The 18295-nt window shown below is 36.3% G+C and overlaps 1 protein-coding gene across 2 annotated transcripts in view; it reads right to left on the bottom strand.

Annotated features, from left to right (window-relative positions):
• Positions 1–387: 387 nt before the first annotated feature.
• Positions 388–18295, bottom strand: part of fign (fidgetin, microtubule severing factor) — a 38904-nt gene continuing 20996 nt past the window's right edge. For both annotated transcript variants that reach the window (XM_023336240.1, XM_023336241.1), the window contains one exon: positions 388–8522. In XM_023336240.1, coding sequence (XP_023192008.1) covers positions 6289–8522 — 2234 coding nt within the window. In that variant the 3' untranslated portion in view covers positions 388–6288. The remainder of the gene's footprint in view (positions 8523–18295) is intronic.

The following is an 18295-nucleotide window of genomic DNA, read 5'->3' as shown; positions in this document are numbered from 1 at the left end:
ATGTATGAAAAGTAAAAATTCAGAATGTTCACGTTAACCTTGACTCCTCTCACTTGCATGTAGAATTGCCAGTGCACGTACATACACATTAACATGGCACTACACGGTCCACAGAGAATTGAAGCAACTCAATTTTATTTTATTATTATTTTTTTTTAGGAACAGAGTTTGCGCTGAAAAAACTCGCAGAAAATACTGACAACAACACCTCAATGAGAAAGTGTCATCATAGATAAACTGTATATGTCAGAATGTGCAGGTAAGGTTCATCTTTGTCGTAAAGGTGCAGTTTTTTCTTCTTTTTTTCCCTCTGTGACTTGTACTTGACAGTGTAAAGACAGTCTTTTTGAGGTAGACTGCTCAGATTCAAGGGCAATCTTTTCTTTGTTTTTTTTTTTTACAGTTTTTAATTCACAAATGCATGACATTCAAAATGAAACAACATAAGTACTACAAGTACAATATGCAGCAATGAGGTAGAAATGGTTTTAAAGGATGCACAACTATAAAACTAGGATGGGAAATACATTAGAAGCAATTCTCAACATTAAACTAATTACAGGAATACTGAAAGAAAGTGATTTAAGTCACCGAGTCTGTATCGCTTGGAAACTTGATGTGCTTATCAAAGGCCCTGCTCAAGAGCCATCTGTGATCACAGGTCCTTTCATTTTACAGCACTCCATAATGTAATGTACCTAGTTTTCTAAATTTTTAAAGATAAAAAACATGTGAAATATATACCACACATTTTGAAATGTTTTTTTGCAAAAACACAGTCCTATTGTCAGGTTGCTATTATATTTAATTTCATGCAAATGCAACATTAGGTATAAGAAAAACACAAAGCACATTAATGGAAATTAAACCAGATGCCGTAGAGGGAGACACACAACCCTTTTTAACCACTGTTTGGCATTTAATCAAACTAAACTTTTGCTCTTTTGGATAATTTAGGATCACCAGACATTTCTATTTGTTAGATGCCAAAATATTAAAGAAGGGAGCTTATTTTTCAAATAAAGTGGTTTATAAGATAATTGTGCAACTTTACAATATCAGAAAAATATCTTTCTAGACTGAAAGACCATTCAAAGAGGAAATAAACTGTTTGCCACTCTGGGTGTGAAGTACATGAGTGGGGGGAATTCCCCCTTCCTGATTTCCATTTTTTGCATGCTTGTCACACTCACATGTTTCAGTACATCAAACCAATTTAGATATTAGTCAACACAAGTAAACACAAATGCAGGTTTTTAAATGATGAATGATGTTTATTAATAAGGAGAAACAATTTCTAAAGCTACATGGCCATGTGTGAAATATTTTCTTCCCATAATAATAAAGAACTTCATTTAAAGACTGTCTTTTGTGTTTACTTGTGTTGTTCTTGACTGATACTTAATTTGGTTTGATGTTCTGAAACAGTTCAAACATGCAAAAAAAAAAAGAAACGCAGGAAGGGGCCAGACACTTTTTCACACCCCTGTATGTAATCTTAGAAATTAAAAAAAAAGTTAAGAAAATATCTTTAAAACATTTATTTCTCGCTCTCATTACTCTGACAGAAAATTTGTAATTATTTTTGATAACTTTTCTTTGGGTACATGGAGTTAAGTTTGATTTAATGACAGACAGTGAAAATAGGTTGTCATTTTTTATGCAGTGTATGTAAACTTCTGGTTTTTACTGGATGGGACCGGATCTTTTAATATCTATGATATCACCGGTGATTGATATATTTTACCACACATCTCTGATTCACCACTGAGCTCTTGAACCAGTAAGATGTGTGCTTGTTCATCCAACTCACGGTTTTAATGCCCAATTTTAAATGAAATAATAACCTAACCCACTATAGTTGGAAATTTGTATTTCAGACATTTTCTGACTTTTGTGCCATTCATGTTTTTCAGTTTGTGCTCAAATACAAAGCTGTAAACTGTTGATTGACATAGAGAATTATGTTTTTAATAACTGTCACAAGTTTCCACTATTGATAGACATTGCTAAAAATTTTAGCATTTTTTTGTACATACACAAAGGTAACACTGAGAATTCAAGAACACTGATTCATAAATTATTTAAAAAAATGTCATATAGGTTCTGGTCAAATTTCTTCTTTACATTTTCAAGCGCTGGCAAATTTTGGGATAAATTGACCTTTTTCCTAATGGACTGTTCGTAATGATCACGGGTCAATTTGTGACCACTACAAATCTTATTTAGGTAATGCTGTTTAAAAGCTACAACGTTAAGCTGTTTTAAACAAAACCAATTAGAAATATTTGCATTCATACTACAGTACTGTAGAGTTATCATATGGATATAATCTGTGTGGCCTATTGCAAGAAAAAGTGAACATATAAATTCAATAAGTAATATTTACCAACAGGGGGTTTCAAAGAGTTATTGTGGTTTAATCTAGAGTTGCATTCCACCAGGTTTAATAAGAGTCAACCTGCTCAAATGGTGATGATTGTGAATAGAACATAAAACATCTTCAGATAAAACATAATTGAATTTTAATTCTATGCGAGATTCAGGTGTATTCAGTGTTATGATGATTTATCTTCATAGTTCATGAAAACACAAAGATGGAATCACAAACAAATCATCACCATGGTTTCAGTGCATGGGTACAGAATATAGTAGTATTTTTAGTGGTACAAAATGGGATGAAATGGCAATGAGGGTGCAAGCTGATGAGGAGGCAAACAGAAGAAAATAAAGGATTTTACTTTCATTCCAGGTTAAAAATAAAACAATAAGTGATAAACTAATGTTCATCATCTAACTGGAACCAATGCCATCTGAATGTTTCAGGATGACTGTGTCTACATGATTTCTGAAACAATTTTAACATGTGACACAAATCAAGAGAGTATTTATTTGTGAAAATTTTGCAATGTGATTCTTAGCTAAAAAAATGCGACTCAGCAGTAATCAGGACCCAAATACATGACCCACACCCTCAAAGAAGCATTCAATTCACACACATTTGTCTCTTCATATACAGACTTATAATAATCATTTTACAAATGACTAAAACTTGTGCAGTTTTAAAGATAATGCAGCAAAGATATTGTAACTGGGAGTACAGATAAAGCATTCAACATAATGTAAAAGTAGAGTCAAGTATCACTCTGGACTAAGGAATAACTTTTTCAAACTGTGCTATTGTCGTGGAAATTCTTTAAAAGGCCGGACCTTGAGAAGTTATTGGTTCCAGCCATGTTTCAATGAGAAAATGCTTAATATTTGATAGAAAATTGAAATACGGTAAAACATCAAGAAATATTGTATTAAGACACCTTCTTACAAGAAAAAAAGTCTGTCAGTGTCTCTGCAGTTTCTATACAAATACCCAGACAGTGCTCTCTTCTTCTCCTCTGGCATGTTTCAGTGTGAGTGTTTTGCTCACATTATAATACATTCAATGCTTTTACTTGCCAATTAAGCTTTCAGACTGACTCATATATTGTTGGAAATGTACTATGGAAATTTAGCCATTATTGGCAGCAAACAGTTTAATAATACAGCAACAGTTTGAAATATGGGAGAAAAAATAAGTGGTATTTTGTACTAAAACTATGTGAGATTAGAATATAAGGAATGCGACTAAATTAATGAATTTGAGATAAAGAAAAGTGTATAATCACTTGTGTAAACTTCTTATTGAAAGACTTTAAGACAGAAAGTATGAACACAGAATCACTTGGGTTTCTGTGACATCTCCTTCTGACTTTGCAGGTTCAGGGTTCAATGTGCAGCAACAACGACAGGCACTGAAAGTAAGATGATAAAACCAAATTGTCCTAAGGCAAAGTGTGTCACTAAAAAAACAACCTATCAAAATGTAAAGCATATAGATTTTACACAAAAAATACTTTTAGTGTTTAGCTGGGTATCATCATGAAACAAGATGGGCAAGTTGTGACATTTTGATGTCACTGTGAATTTGTCTTTCAGAGATAAACATAACAAGGTACAAAGCAACTTACACTGTACATAATCCTTGCGTTTCCATGAACGATAAAACGGCAACAGGAGGGGGAAACATAGCTTGGATCAGCTGTCTCGCGCAACCTCGAGATGTTTGTCTGCACTTTTAAATTTCTCTCGGCACAAGCTGAACACTTTAATCTCAAAGCTGGGATTTAAATAACGGGATCATTGTATCTGTTGTAAATGAAGGTTTCTGACTTGCAGCCGGCAGGAAATAAGAAAAAATAATAATTCAAAAATGTAAAATGTATTAGCTCAAGGCTGCAATTTCACCCACACAATGGGGCTGTTATTTTCAAAGGCAAACCCGTAATTGCAATACCAAATTCTATTTAAAAAATAAATAAAAGCTGAGAATCCTAAACAAATAGATTTTTAAGGTTTGCAAATAAACCATAATTATCCCCTCATACATTCACTGCAGGAACCTCCTGGTCTTGAGATTCTTGCGCTATCAAAAAACCTTTTGTATTTTAATGATGCAATTTTAAGTGTGAGGCAAATGTTTATCTCATGTAGTGTTTTAATACAAGCTTGAGTAGTACATATTACTAACACATTCCTGAGTTTTCAAATAGAAAACAGAAAATATGGTAAAATCTTTCTGTGTGAATTACTCTTAGTAAATACCTGTAGAAATATTTTTAGGAATGTCACAACTAACAACCTTCAAACTTGAAGATGTGCAAAAAGCCTTAAAATAAATACATCTTGTTATGTAATTGCATAATCAGACATTGCAAAATGTAGAAAAATCCAATTGTTAATTTGAGTAAATTTATTTTGTCAGTCACTTTTTAAGAAATTGTTGTTTTTAATAAAGTCCCAACCCTTATAGTGAGTGGGATTCCTAACCATTACTTAAATATAAGCAGCTGTTGTAATCAAAGTGTTTAGGAATCTTTAATTAGAAATGAATGAGTTTCTTTTTTTATGGGATATCAATAGGTTGTGATAAAGGGGCCCATTCTTCTAATCCAATCCTCAAAATGTGAAAGACAAGTTAAGAGTTCAGAAATAAAAACATGGCTACAATAAAAAGCTATAGATCTAATCGTGCCTACATATACCGCCCGACTATTGACGAAACAAATCCAGATCTTTGACAAACAAAGCTGGGTGAAGACGCAAGGGAACCCATGTGCTACCGGGACTTTAAACTGACAGTGTAAGCTGAGACCCGGTGAAACTAAAACTGAGCAACAAACTCTTAGGTAGACCTGGCGTAAAGGATGAATATGTGGGGAAGCACCACAAGTCAACTGTGGCGTTTGGTGGAGAGCCTGCAATGCTTTGGATCCATGTTAGGGGTAACTTAGGTAAACACTAAACACCTTAAATGAACATTTGATTGACTCTGCCAGATTTTTCACAGTACTACAGAGAAGAGCGGCCCAGGACAATGGAACAGCAGGAATCATAGTGCTCTCCTGTTGGAAAATTTGGTTAAAAAAGTAATATAAGATATAAGACAGGGCATCAAGAGCAGTGGTGTTTTAACACTATTATTTCTTATTAAATAAATGTACTCAAAATATTGTATGGGATGGGATCTGCAAAAATATTTCATTGTCATTTCAACCTCCTGCAATAAAAAAAATATTAATTTTAAAGCTTTTAACACATCTTTATCACAAATGCTAAAGGTTCTAGAGGGCATTCATTTAAACTGAAATCACATTTAACAATTTATCCTCAAACCTACCAAGTAAAGGCTACTGAATCCAAATTTAAGTCTTTAATGCAAATAAAATTTTAAAGATATGTGCATGTCCATTTTGATATTATTAAATAAATTACATGCACACATAAAACCTGTGCAAGGTAATGATGCTCAGGGAAAATTCCGCCAATCAATTTAACTCAGCTGAAATTAACCACAACAGTTCACGGAGAGCACAAAACAGACAAAGCTGAACAACACTTTTGCAGTAAAAAACAAAGGTTTGTTTCACATTGTAAAGCTCTTTTATATAAGCACACCACCAATGAAGATTGTGAGGCAAAAGGAAACTTAAACAGCACCATCTCAGGCACTTGATAGCAACAAAATCTCAAAATCAGCATTATATCTATATATATTTGTATATTTATATACAAAAAAGTGGGGCATCCTTTTAAATTTACTTTAATAAGCACGTAACACTGTGTGATGTCCAGATTGCTTCCATAACTCTAGATAAAATGCTGATGTCACCACTGTTTTCTTATTGTTTAAAGAGAACCAAACACTGCTTTTACTTAGCATATTTTAAGGAAACTGTGTTTGATTGGCTCCATTCACTGACTACAGCCAAACATTTTATTCCACTCAGTGTACACATCAAGCTCTTTTTGTGATATGCTAGGCTGGAATTTGCAAAATACATTTTCAAAGTCTTGGTACGTGACTGGTCTCATCTGACTGGGATGGATGCTGGGAAGGTCAGCCCCAGGAATGCCATGGAGAGAGCCAACAACAGCCTCTTGACACAGCTGGACTACATCCAGTCCAGAAAAACCCTCTGTCCTCTGAACCAATAATGAAATTTCTTTGTCACTGAGACAATAGTTGTGCTGCGAGAGAAGTTGGCTGATTATCTGATGGCGTGCGGTTCCATCAGGCAATGGGATGAGCAAACGCTTAGTAAAGTACCTCCGTAAGGTCTCGGGTATCTCTTCTGGCTTACTGGTGGAGCAGACCACAAGGACATGGTCCTCTGCAGAGGTCAGAATACCATCGAGCTGGATGAGGAGCTCAGCCTTGAGGTGATTTACAGGGCTCTCCTCGGTAAGCTGGCCAGACAACAGCAGATCCACATCGCTGATTAGGACTACTGCTGGTTGGCGACAGCGTGCTACAAGGAAAGAAGCTTGGATAATCTTGCCTCCTTCTCCAAGCCACTTGGTCACCAGTGCTGAACCACTCAGCCGCAAAAAAGCGGCCCCCAGCTGGCTGGCCATGCAGCGCGCCAGTAGCGATTTACCAGTTCCCTGAGGTCCAAACAATAGCAGACTCCGAGGTAATGTGGAAAGTCCGCTAAACATGTCAGGTCTCAAAATAGGCCACAGTATCTCCTCTTTAATAGTTGATTTGGCCATATCCAGACCTGCAATGTCAGTCCAGTCTACCGGAGAGCCCTGTTGGAGGATTTCCGTGTTGACCATTTCCACCAGGTTGGAATCACTGTTCTTTAATTGTTCCTCTGCAGCATGGATGGACGAGGTAGCCGTTCCTAAATCAGGCCCTGGAAGGGAGTGGGAGAGGTGCTGTCTGTGCTCATCAGTTTGCTCGCTCATGATTGGAGACCCAAACTTGCTGTAGGGCTCGCCAGTTCTTAGGTCTCCTGCAGAGTTTTTGGTTGATCCGTAAGATGGAGGAGTTAGCGCTCTGCCAGAGTGCACATTAAATTTTCTTTGTTGATCAGAGGCCAGTTGCTGTTTGGTTGGCTTAAAAGCTAAAGATGATGGCTCTGTGTTTCTTTCAAAGCCAGTGCCCCTGTTTGAGTCTGAGACACTGCTGTCTGCTACTCTGTACATAGGGCTCTGTGAGGAGCGTTGTTGGTTGTAGCTGAAATTACCATAGCTGGAGTCCACATCTCCATGTCCGCTCATGTAGAAAGCTTTTCGTTTTAATGAGTTGGACGAGCTGCCATTCAAAGGTGTAGGTGTGATTGGTGTGTGATTATGAGACTGGTAGGTGTATCCAGGCAAAGTGGAGGGAGGTATTGGAGTGGGAGCTGCAATGCCAGATGGTAGATAAGCAGAAGGTGGTGGTGGTGCTCCCCCAGGGCTATAACTAGGACCCACAGCAGTCTGTGAAGCATACCCTGTTGGAGGATAACTGTAGTTGGGAAGGTTGGGAGACCCAGCATTGTAGCTTGGCACTAAAGCAGGTGGAGGTGGTGGGGGTTGTAGAAGGCCGGCACTCTGGAGAGGAGAGGGGTGAGGGGAAGGGAGGGCGGGGGTGCTCTGGCTGCTATAGCTGGAATGCAGGTAAGAGCCATTGTAACTGGCAGTATATTCCTGAGAGGGGAGGCCCGAGTGAAGAGTGGTGGCTGGATGACTCCCACAGTTACTACTTGAGTAGCTAGGCTCAGACAAGCTGCTTGCCACCCCTGGGGAGCTTCCTATGCTCGCAGACAGGTCTGTAGGGGGGAGGGCAGCTGTCATTCCAGCTTTGCTCACAGATATAACATCTGGAGCACAGTTCATTGGGTAAATCCCCTCCTGCCAGGACTCATTCTCCGACTTTCGTCCATTCACGAGTCCACTGGAGCTATCGGAGTAGGCACACAGCAGGGCTCTTTCATTTGGGCCCTCTAGGATCCCAGAGTACTTCTCTGCATATTTCTTGAGCAGATTGGAGGCAGTCAGTGCAGAGATGTCATCGTTTGCCCACGCATACTGGTATGTTCGCTGTAAGTGCCCCCGATAGGCCTCCACTTTGTGTGCTGGGGAGCGGGTAGTGGATGAGATGTCAAAGTGTTGTTCTGCCCATTGTGTGTGCTCCGGGGTCCACTGCATCTTTAGACCTAGACAGTATGCATAAGGAAGAAATATGTCAAAGTAAGCATTATTTTTTTTCACAATGGGCATGAGTGGGTATGAAATTCTCACAGTATGATAACTTTGAGCAGAAATACCACAATTTATAATATTTTGGTATTTAAGCAAAACTATAAAATGGAAATCCAGAGATCATCTAATTAACATGAAACAGAAAAAAATTCTGTCTCTTATACCAACTGATGCATGTATCTATATTTAATAATTGTTACTTTGATTTTGATGAATTTACCTAATACAGCCCTGGGAAAAATTACAGGCTGCTGTTAATTTTTTTTTTTTTCTGAAACCAGGATTTCTAACTGTATGCTGGCCTTTCCTTTCCAGTGTATGGTTAACTATGCCAAATGCTGATGTCTGAATCTTTCCAATTATTGTGTTGTTGAAAGATGCAGAGTATTAATACTCCCAGCAGGAATAATCTTGAATTTGGTAAAAATAAATAAATAACTGACTTGTAATGCAAGTAAAGGTTTTTCAATTGATTATGAAGAGTATGAATAATTCTCAGTGTGTCATTTTCAAAATAAATGGCTAATTAATTATACAGAAAACAATACACATTTGACATCGTTTTATTATCTTTTGAGAAATGTATATTTCATACCCTAACCAAAACATGCTGCTTGGTTGTATAAGTATAATTAAAAATTGAAATGTGTATTGATGATAATGGTCTCATTTGTTTTATATTGTACTTAATGAACAATTTTATTAAACTGTTTTAATATTTAAAAGGAAAAAAAACAGTAAGTTGATGATTAGTAGCCTATGTGCAGTAGAATTGTTCTTATAGTTTGTAGTTGCTTTTAGCATGCCAGCCATAGTTTTTGCTTTTTGAGATCAACAATTATTGCAAACAGCCAAACTAGTTGTTTTAGGTAAGCAAGGGGAAATTGTAGCCTTCTTTACACAACTTGACCCGCAATACACAGCAACATGTTTAGGAGGGTAGAGCGTGGTTCTACTCCCAAGCCTATTTAACAATAAGAAAATAATTTAAAAAAAAGAAATATATTTTATTTTTCCCAAGGTGTGGAGATTAAAACACTAAGAGCTGATGAAGTGCATTAATTTTAAATCTACAGACAAACATACACAACTAACTGGATGGTCAGCATAAGGATATTGGAGCCAACACCTGGTTACCATGGAATAATCTATCCAATGCAGAGCAGAATGACACAGACATTGCAGGTCAGTCTATAATCCAACTCTCATCTGAGGCATTCTGAGACAGTTTCAAATCTGCTTGGAGGAGAGCAGCAAAGCAATCTTCCTTGGCAGCGCTCTGTTGCTTTCATCACACAAAGCCCTCAGCCCAGCATGAATTACATCCACATCGAGTCTGCCTACTGCTTCCCACCCGACAGAGTGGAGAGGGAAAAAAAACAAGCTTCACTTGTCTTTTTCTCCGCAGCTTCACTCAGCCTCTATATGAGGCCTAAAAGGGATTGAATGAGAGAAGTAATGAAGTTAAATCCTTAAGTCGATCTGCAAATAATAATAAAAAATTCATTCTAGCTGTGCTTCTTTATTCTGGGATGATGGGGAAAGATTCTCTCAGAACATAGTTTGTGGGAGATTAATTCTCAAAACAATTTGAAATAGTGAACGGAGTCTTGTGCATTTTTCATCAGCATTAAGCTGAGTGAGATACGCAGACACATGAGAGAGAATGATCCAAACATGTCCCTCTCTTTGTTCTGTTGACACCATGACGCTATACTTTATACTTCAGCGGGTTAAGCAGATATCAGAGGATTCGAACTGAAAAAACAGCTAGTGTCCAGAGGCAGATTACAAACGCATGGTTTGTCTGTGAATTCCCTTCTGATTTCCTCCCAGCCATTTGCCAACCAGCCACACTAGACACCAGCAGCTAATTAGCAGGATGATGCTGCACTAATTGTGTTAATTTACAAGGTTTTAGTCAAAGAGATCTGTGCTGTGGCTCACATGGTTGTCAACCATCCAAGCTAATGACTGAAGGGAAATAAGCCTGAGGCAATAAGCTTGTGGGGAAAAATAAGGTGATCAAAATACAAAAAAAAAAAAATCCTAATGGATTGCAACTGAATGGAATTATTAAGAAAATATCATAATCTGTAAAACAAAAAGATTCATATTATAAATGCATTTGTAACAAATTTATGCATTTTTATTAAACATAAACTAACAGTTAGAGATGCACCAATTAGGATTTCATCCATCCATCCATCCATCCATCCATCCATCCATCCATCCATCCATCCATCCATCCATCCATTTTCTGTACACCCTTGTCTCTTAGAGGGGCCGGGAGGGGTCCAATTAGGATTTCCTGGCAGATATTGATTTCTAGTTTTCTTGGAGAGATAATCGGCTGATTCCAATTTTGATGGATTCTTATTTTTTATTCTGAAGAACATAACACACAAAAGAGAGAAAAAAAATGAATGCACAAAATAATGCTTATTGCTATATACCAGTTACCTTGTTAAGATTTTTCTTGGAAAAAAGAGAAGTTTTCACTTTAGGCTGATCTAAACAACCCAAAAAAAAGTTTTTTATTGTTGGAGCCAATCCCGAATAAAACAGAGTAAAGTGTCTTGTTGATTGATTGGTGAAACTCTACTTCTCCTTTAAATTAGTATCTTTTAGAAATATTTATTTTAAATTGAACTATGTCTAAGGTAAATCTGATTAATTTAATATTAGTTTTTTTCTTATAAAATAATAATAAAAAAAACATTAAAAAAACAATCTTCCAATTAATGCAGAATTGAGGAAACAGCAATGAGTGCCGTATTGTCTGCCAAGAATCTAAAGCGGTGGTGACACTGCAGCGAGAGTAGCGGGATAATGGATTTTGTAAAAATCATTCAGTTGAGTTCCTTAACACTCAAGGCCCATTTTGTCAATAGCAAAATTGCACACAGCTCACACCGAGAGAGATTCTTCTATTACTGCAAATCCTCTCTGAACAATTTGCCACTTTGGACAAATCAAAGAGGAGCTACTCACAAAGTGTACTTGAGCTCACTGAACATCAGGTGTTTTATATAAAACGGAGAAAATCCAAGACAGTCAAAATAGAGCTTGCAGCTGAAAACAGATTTGCACTTTATGTCAGCTTAAAAAAGATACTAATCAATGTAACCCACTTAATGCAAAATATTACTGACATTTTGTAAACACTGCACGCACTCATAGTGCAGACATTTTATTTCTTTGCAGTATTACACATTGAGGAAAAATTAATTCTCTAAGATATGCTGCATGGAAAGCACAAACTGTATATTACCTTATACATATTTTCCATCAAACCAGATGATATAAACTCTAAAAGAATTTTCCCACAAAAAATTACACATAAATACTCCATATGCTGAAAAGTATACCGACACACACAACAATCTGGTGCTTTGGATACTAGAGTAAAATGTTGCCCTTCATTCTACCTGTGCCTCAAAAGGAGGGAAAAGCATCTACATTTTCCTTTGTTGTTCTCAAATAGTATAATTAGAGACCGTTCAACAAAACAGAGGAATGTTCTCAATGCCTTAGGACACGAGCTCAAGTTCCACTGATCCGCCAAAAAAAGGGTCTTTGTTTTTCTGTTTTGAATTAGTCAATTCTTGGGTGTATTTAAATTCTGAGAAGCCTATTTTGCAAAAGGTTTTTTTTCCAATTTTGGTCATGTTTTGTATGTGCCAAAGTCAAATAAACTGTCTTCTACTTTATGTGAAATCTAATTAAGAACCACACATTTCTGAAAGGCATACAGACTTCTCATTATTGGTATGAGCTGGAATGAGATTCTCACTCTGTGATAACACTGAGTAAGATTGAAGACAACTTCAGGGAATCTCAGTATATGTACAAATACTTTTAAATGAAATGTGTTAAAAGACTTCGTTTTAATTATAAGGAAAACAAACAATTATTCCTGCTTCTTCTAAAATATTGACACATTGATTATTACAGTTCTGATACCTATTTATACGAGTTATTCACTATTTTTATTTTATACATATGCTTAAAGAAGTGTAAAGTATAAAAAAAATGTAAACCTGGCTATTACATGGAATATTTCCACTCTTCATTTTATAATGAAACACTGTAAGTCTACCAAACTGATATAAACCAGTTAATTAGTAGGACTATCTGCTCTGGTAGTTGACCATCCAGTCAGCTGCTCAACACACAGGCTGTTTGTAGAAGGCTTGCATAAGTTTTGTAGGTGCCAAAGTAGTTGGTGATGCTTGCTGTATAGTGCTGCAGAAAATGTCTAGTGGGTAGAAATACTGATAAATTCAATATGAGGATGTGCTGACATGGAAAAAAGTTGTTTTACTGACAAAACAGTAATTGTAGCCTGATGCAGATAGAACTTTCCTGATAAACTATGTTTGGTTTGGAAGGAATGAATTTATTAATTTATTCCATTGTGTAAATAACCGACTAACTGAGATCCACAATAACCCAAAGCAATATGATATTTAAACTCTATCTTAAATTATTTACTTATTTATTGGAAGGGTTATCATCATGGCAACATTTGCCATCATTGTCACATACTGAATGTTTCCTAATATTTTGAACTTCTCCCTCCACATTTTTAAAACTATAATTTAAAAATATTTTCCAGTGGGGTAATTTGCAACTGGAAATATTTATAAAGTGATGAACTTGCTTTTTTGTAAGAAATGGATTAGAGAAAATTCGGAACTCTCCACCACTCTTCCTGATATCTCAATAAAAAGACTAAACTGTAGGAGGAGAATGACAGAAAATTTTAGGAGATTTGAAAATAATGATTGTACACTTTAATATCTCATTGTTATACTCATCTCTATGACCAAAGTGTTATGTATTAATTACCGCACTTAAATGTCCCGCTCCTCAACAAAAAGAAAAGCAAGCATTGATGGAAGGCATCTGGCAAGTGGTAATGGTGTCATTTGGTGCCGTGCTGTTTAATTTCTGGTTGAGTGATCGTTGTCGATGAAACAGGGACGCTGACCTTTTTGGTAACTATTAATTTGGTAAGCCCTATAGGCCGTTTTTAAGCAAACAAGGCTGGGGCCTCCACTCTGTCCATCCAATTTCCTAGTGCGTAAATTGGCCCACCGCTTGCACAATTCTCTATTCATTACAGTGCTGCTGAAAGGAAGCACAGAGGTGGCAGAGTGGTTTTCTTTTCCCCTTTCTGTGCATGTGTGCACAGCTTGTGTGTACGAGCAATCGGGTGAGGAAGAGAGAAGCAGAATGGAAACGAAATGCCTTCCAGGAGGTTCCCAAGCATAAAGAGCTGGACCTTCCTTTCGTTCTGTTGCTCGGGAGGGGGTGGAGGGGAGAGTAGAGTGGGTGGGTTGAGGATCGTGGTGGGGGAAGTAAAAGCTGTCGTAATTGAAACGCAGCCTAATCAGACTCATTACCATTTTTACCAATTTGCACCACCAAAGATGCTTATTAGGTAACTGTGTTTAATAAGCTGCTCTTTAGAAAACTCACTGTAATGAGCTCTTTAAAGTCAGACTTGAGCGTGATTACACACTGAAAGTGTTTTTGCAAAGCTGAAGAAGACTGGTGCACTAAACCATGTAGGATGTCATAATTAAGCAACACAATCTCAATGCTTCACACCAACAATAGCCGATGCTAAAAATTATTCATCGTTACTGATCATTACAATTCAAGGATTTTTATCACTGGATATAAACTTAATTATGGAGATGTTTACTTTTATTCTGCATAGACAGAGCTTTTTACTTGACAAGCACACAAATATAGCTGACAGCCAGCAATTATGTTTATAAATAAAAACACTCTCATGCTTACATTCACATTCACTAGAGATAGTCAGAGTAGTGATGGGACGAAACACTAATGCAATGTGAAATGGTAATCGGCACAGCTACGGACAGTCATTCATCTTACATATCAAGTTAAGACAATTTAAACTCAATTTAGGTCTCCGTGTGGCAGTAATTCTCTTCTTTGGATAGCAGGGTGCCATTTAACCCCTCATTTAGAAAAGACACGTCTTCCTCTGTTACTGTCTTTTCTAGGGCTACTGTCCACACATTTCGGCCACCCATGGCAGCAAATTACTGCTGCCATGGGTTCTTTAGACTTTAGACTCCACTGATCCAAGCAGATGATATTCTCATCAAAGGTGGAAAATGACTGTAAAAGAATGCTTTTTGGGATTCTAGGTACTAAGCTGAGCAAACATCTTTCAGTGACGAGAGCTTTTGTTTGCAATCACAATGACAAAGGCAGAAGGTGGATTTGAAATCTATAGCAACAGAGTCACACAAGCTATAGCTAGTAATTAAAATCAGCTGTTCTAAAGGAATTAAACAAAAACTTCTTGAGTGATTTTCAGTGAAAATCAAAAATGTGTTTTAAAATAATGACTAATGGATTGAAAATTCCTATAATTAATAGTTAATGATTATTAAAATTTGATAAAGCATTATTAATTTATTGAACGATCTAGAGTCAAATACTATATTTTTGTATATATTTCTAGGGGATTCAATAACAAGATCAACCTGGATGTCAATGTAGGATATTCTAATGTCTTGAACTTTTACAATATATTTATTTTATCTGGTTTAGGTAAAAGTGATTTAAGATATTAATCCCTTATGCAATCTGGTTTAAAATTAAAACCAGATTGTTTAAAGTTAATTTGAAGAATGAATACAAAGTACGCATTTTTACGATTATGTAAATGACACATTTATAATGGCATTTATGAGTATTTTACAGCGATGAAACCACTCACTCCCAAAAACATTTTAGCATTTTAAATAGTCTATTTTTCAGATGGACTTATATTCAAGGTATTTCTAGTGCTGCTCCTTAGAGTTTTATATTTATTGCATAAAAGACTCTATGCACTCTGATAGATAGAAAACATTTTCACCAGTTTGAATAATAAAATCAACTAGACTGCATTGTTCGATAATTGATATATTTTGAATGCATGTTATGTACTTGGAATATATTTGAAGGATCCCGCTTGAACTGACCATTTCTTTTGAAAAGTATCTTTAGATGATAAGTTCTATAACTTGGTATTACAAAAATAAACTGAGTTTAATTGAAATAAGCCATCTGCAATATATGGAAAAACCTCTAGTTAAAAAGAAGATTTAAAAAAATGAATGACAGCTGGCACTAATGCAGGCCATGAGGTCAATGTCTAAGCGTGGAAACAAGCATCAAATTCCTTTTTTTTTTACTTACGCACAATCTAAATTATTGCCCACATCTGTTTGTAGATGTTTGAATTAATAAAAGATGAAAACCTTCACTTTTTTAATAGTCTGCTGCATAGATGACAAAAATAAAACAAACAAAAAAAACTTGTCATTTTCCTCAGCGAGATTTCTGTTTACTCTGTAGGACAGCCTGCTGTAGTGACTTGCACAATGGACCATGTCACTGCTTGCTGCACCCATGAAAGCAAACAGATGCATAAGATGATTATGTTAGATACATAATCACAAAGTCAACAGATTCTTCCACTTGTTATAGGGCAAAATGTAGAATGATCAGTATGGTAGAATTAAACCCCTTCCAGACTCACCAGTCCTGTTTAAAGTTTAATATCACATCAAAAGTTGTAATTTAAAGTATCTAAAATCAATCTAGCTTGGATCACAATTTGGACAAAGTCTTGGTTCTTAAAGTAAACTATCTCTATGAGAAGCAAACTCACTTTCTAAGTAAACTCACAATCTAAAATCAATATTTTCTCAAAAATAATCTTATTTAATTCTTTTTAGTGATTTGACACATTACTTTTTTCTGTTATGTACTTGCTGCTACCCTGTGAATAATAGCTTTACTGTTGTTAATGTATTGTCAGACACACTTTATGGTCAAAAGGTCCTGGGCTGCACAAGGTGAATAACACAGAAACCAGCCAAGCTCCCATTTTAACAGTTATTGTAACATTGGTACCAAGTTATCTCTGTTTCAGTTTAAAGCTCTTTGCTATTTCAGTCCACAACAAGGTAGGCCTAGTCATTTTTAGAAAATTATGTCATAAGAAAAAAAAAAAAACTAAATTTTTTAACCAACCACAATTTTGGTTTTTACTGCATACTGTTGCTCTGTGATGCACTATTGTCCTGTTCAGGTTGTTCCTAGCAAGAGATAGGCACAAGTTCGCCTGTGACTAACAATGGACAGGCAAAAACATGTATTGATGGATTATATTTTAGTTCAAATGTTATCATTTGTTTGAATGAAGTTGTTGAATCAGAATATTCAGCCAGATTACATAAACCTGCCAAGCCTTTTTCCCCACTCATGGACCAGAAACTAAAACTTTCCAAAGCCAATTCTTAGCAATGCCTATGTATTTTACCTGCCTATTTTCTTGTGCTTGGCTTACAAAATGGTATTAAACCACATGCCTTTACCTAGAATTTAAGCCTCGAAAGCTTTTGCTAACACAAAATGCTTGGAGCAAAAGAAAAGCTTTTTCTGTATAAAAGGATAAAAGTTTTGTTTTTTCTGTACAGAATTATCTAGAACAGCCCTAAATTATGGTGAACACTGTGCTATGAGTCAATCATATCAAAACACGGGGAATTGTGCTAATGTTGGCCTCATGCAAAAGCAAACTGCGCAACAAGAAAACATTGTTAGCAGAAGCAAGATGTGAGTTGATTTAAGATTGTAGGTGTCAAATCAGTTATATGTTTAGGAAGAAATGATACAGCAAAACATATTTTAGGTGAAAAGTTGTCAGAACACTATAATAACTCTAAACCAAGTTATTTGTTGGAGAATACTAAAGGGGCACTATTATGTAATATCAACTTTTTTGAGCTTGACATCATGTCACAATGTTATTCTGTCATCAAAATATATACCTGGAGGGTTACCTCAGTTTTTTCATGCATGTTTGAGAAATACTTTAATCTCCTGTGGTAACCACTCAGCTGTGCAAAACGCCGGGGTGCACCTAGCACCACTTTCAAGATGCAGCTCCTTCTCTGAGCTGCAGTTTCCAAGCTATCGTACTTCCGCCTCACAAACCACCCCTTCCCCGCGACTCCCCCACTCACAGCTCCTACAGATTAGCCTGTTGCAATTAGCAAGCACCTGGTGGAACTGTGCATCACCTGAGCACATTGCATGAGCTACTTCTCAGTAACTCAGGTGAAAAACATTTTAAATGAGGACCGCCGTTGTGATAATTTCCTGCCGGCAAAGTTTCAGAAAGAGCAGGAGTTTTTAAGGAGACAAATACCCAATTTCAAGGTGTTAAATTACAAAGTCAAATTTCTTTTGAGTCATATTTGATACATGTAGCATTTTTATAACAACTGAAGTTAACATAGTTACTTGATTGTGCAATAAAATGGCACTGTGCCTGGAAAATACATAATACTGTCCCTTCTATATCTTAAAGAGGCTCTGGGATTTGGATAAAACGTCCTATAGCAACTGCTTAAATCTTCATAATTAGGATTGTTTATCTTCTTATGATTCCAGAAACTGAATTTTGCATTTGACAATTCTAAATCATTCCTGCTACTGTATGACACCTGCTACTTCTTACAATGTGTGTGTGGTTTTGAGTGTAAGGACATAAGAACTCTAAAGTCTTTGCAGCGCCATTTCTCAAGGCTGCCTGTCACATAATTTATCCTCTGAAAATACCTTGTCAAATCTTATGAGATGTGTTTCATTTATAGTAATAAGGCATTCAATAAAACAAGCT

Source organism: Xiphophorus maculatus, chromosome 7 (genome assembly GCF_002775205.1).
Source record: "Xiphophorus maculatus strain JP 163 A chromosome 7, X_maculatus-5.0-male, whole genome shotgun sequence".
Lineage (NCBI taxonomy): Eukaryota > Metazoa > Chordata > Actinopteri > Cyprinodontiformes > Poeciliidae > Xiphophorus > Xiphophorus maculatus.
The sequence above is the reverse complement of the archived record's forward strand: the minus strand, read 5'-3'. Positions and strand labels throughout refer to the sequence as shown.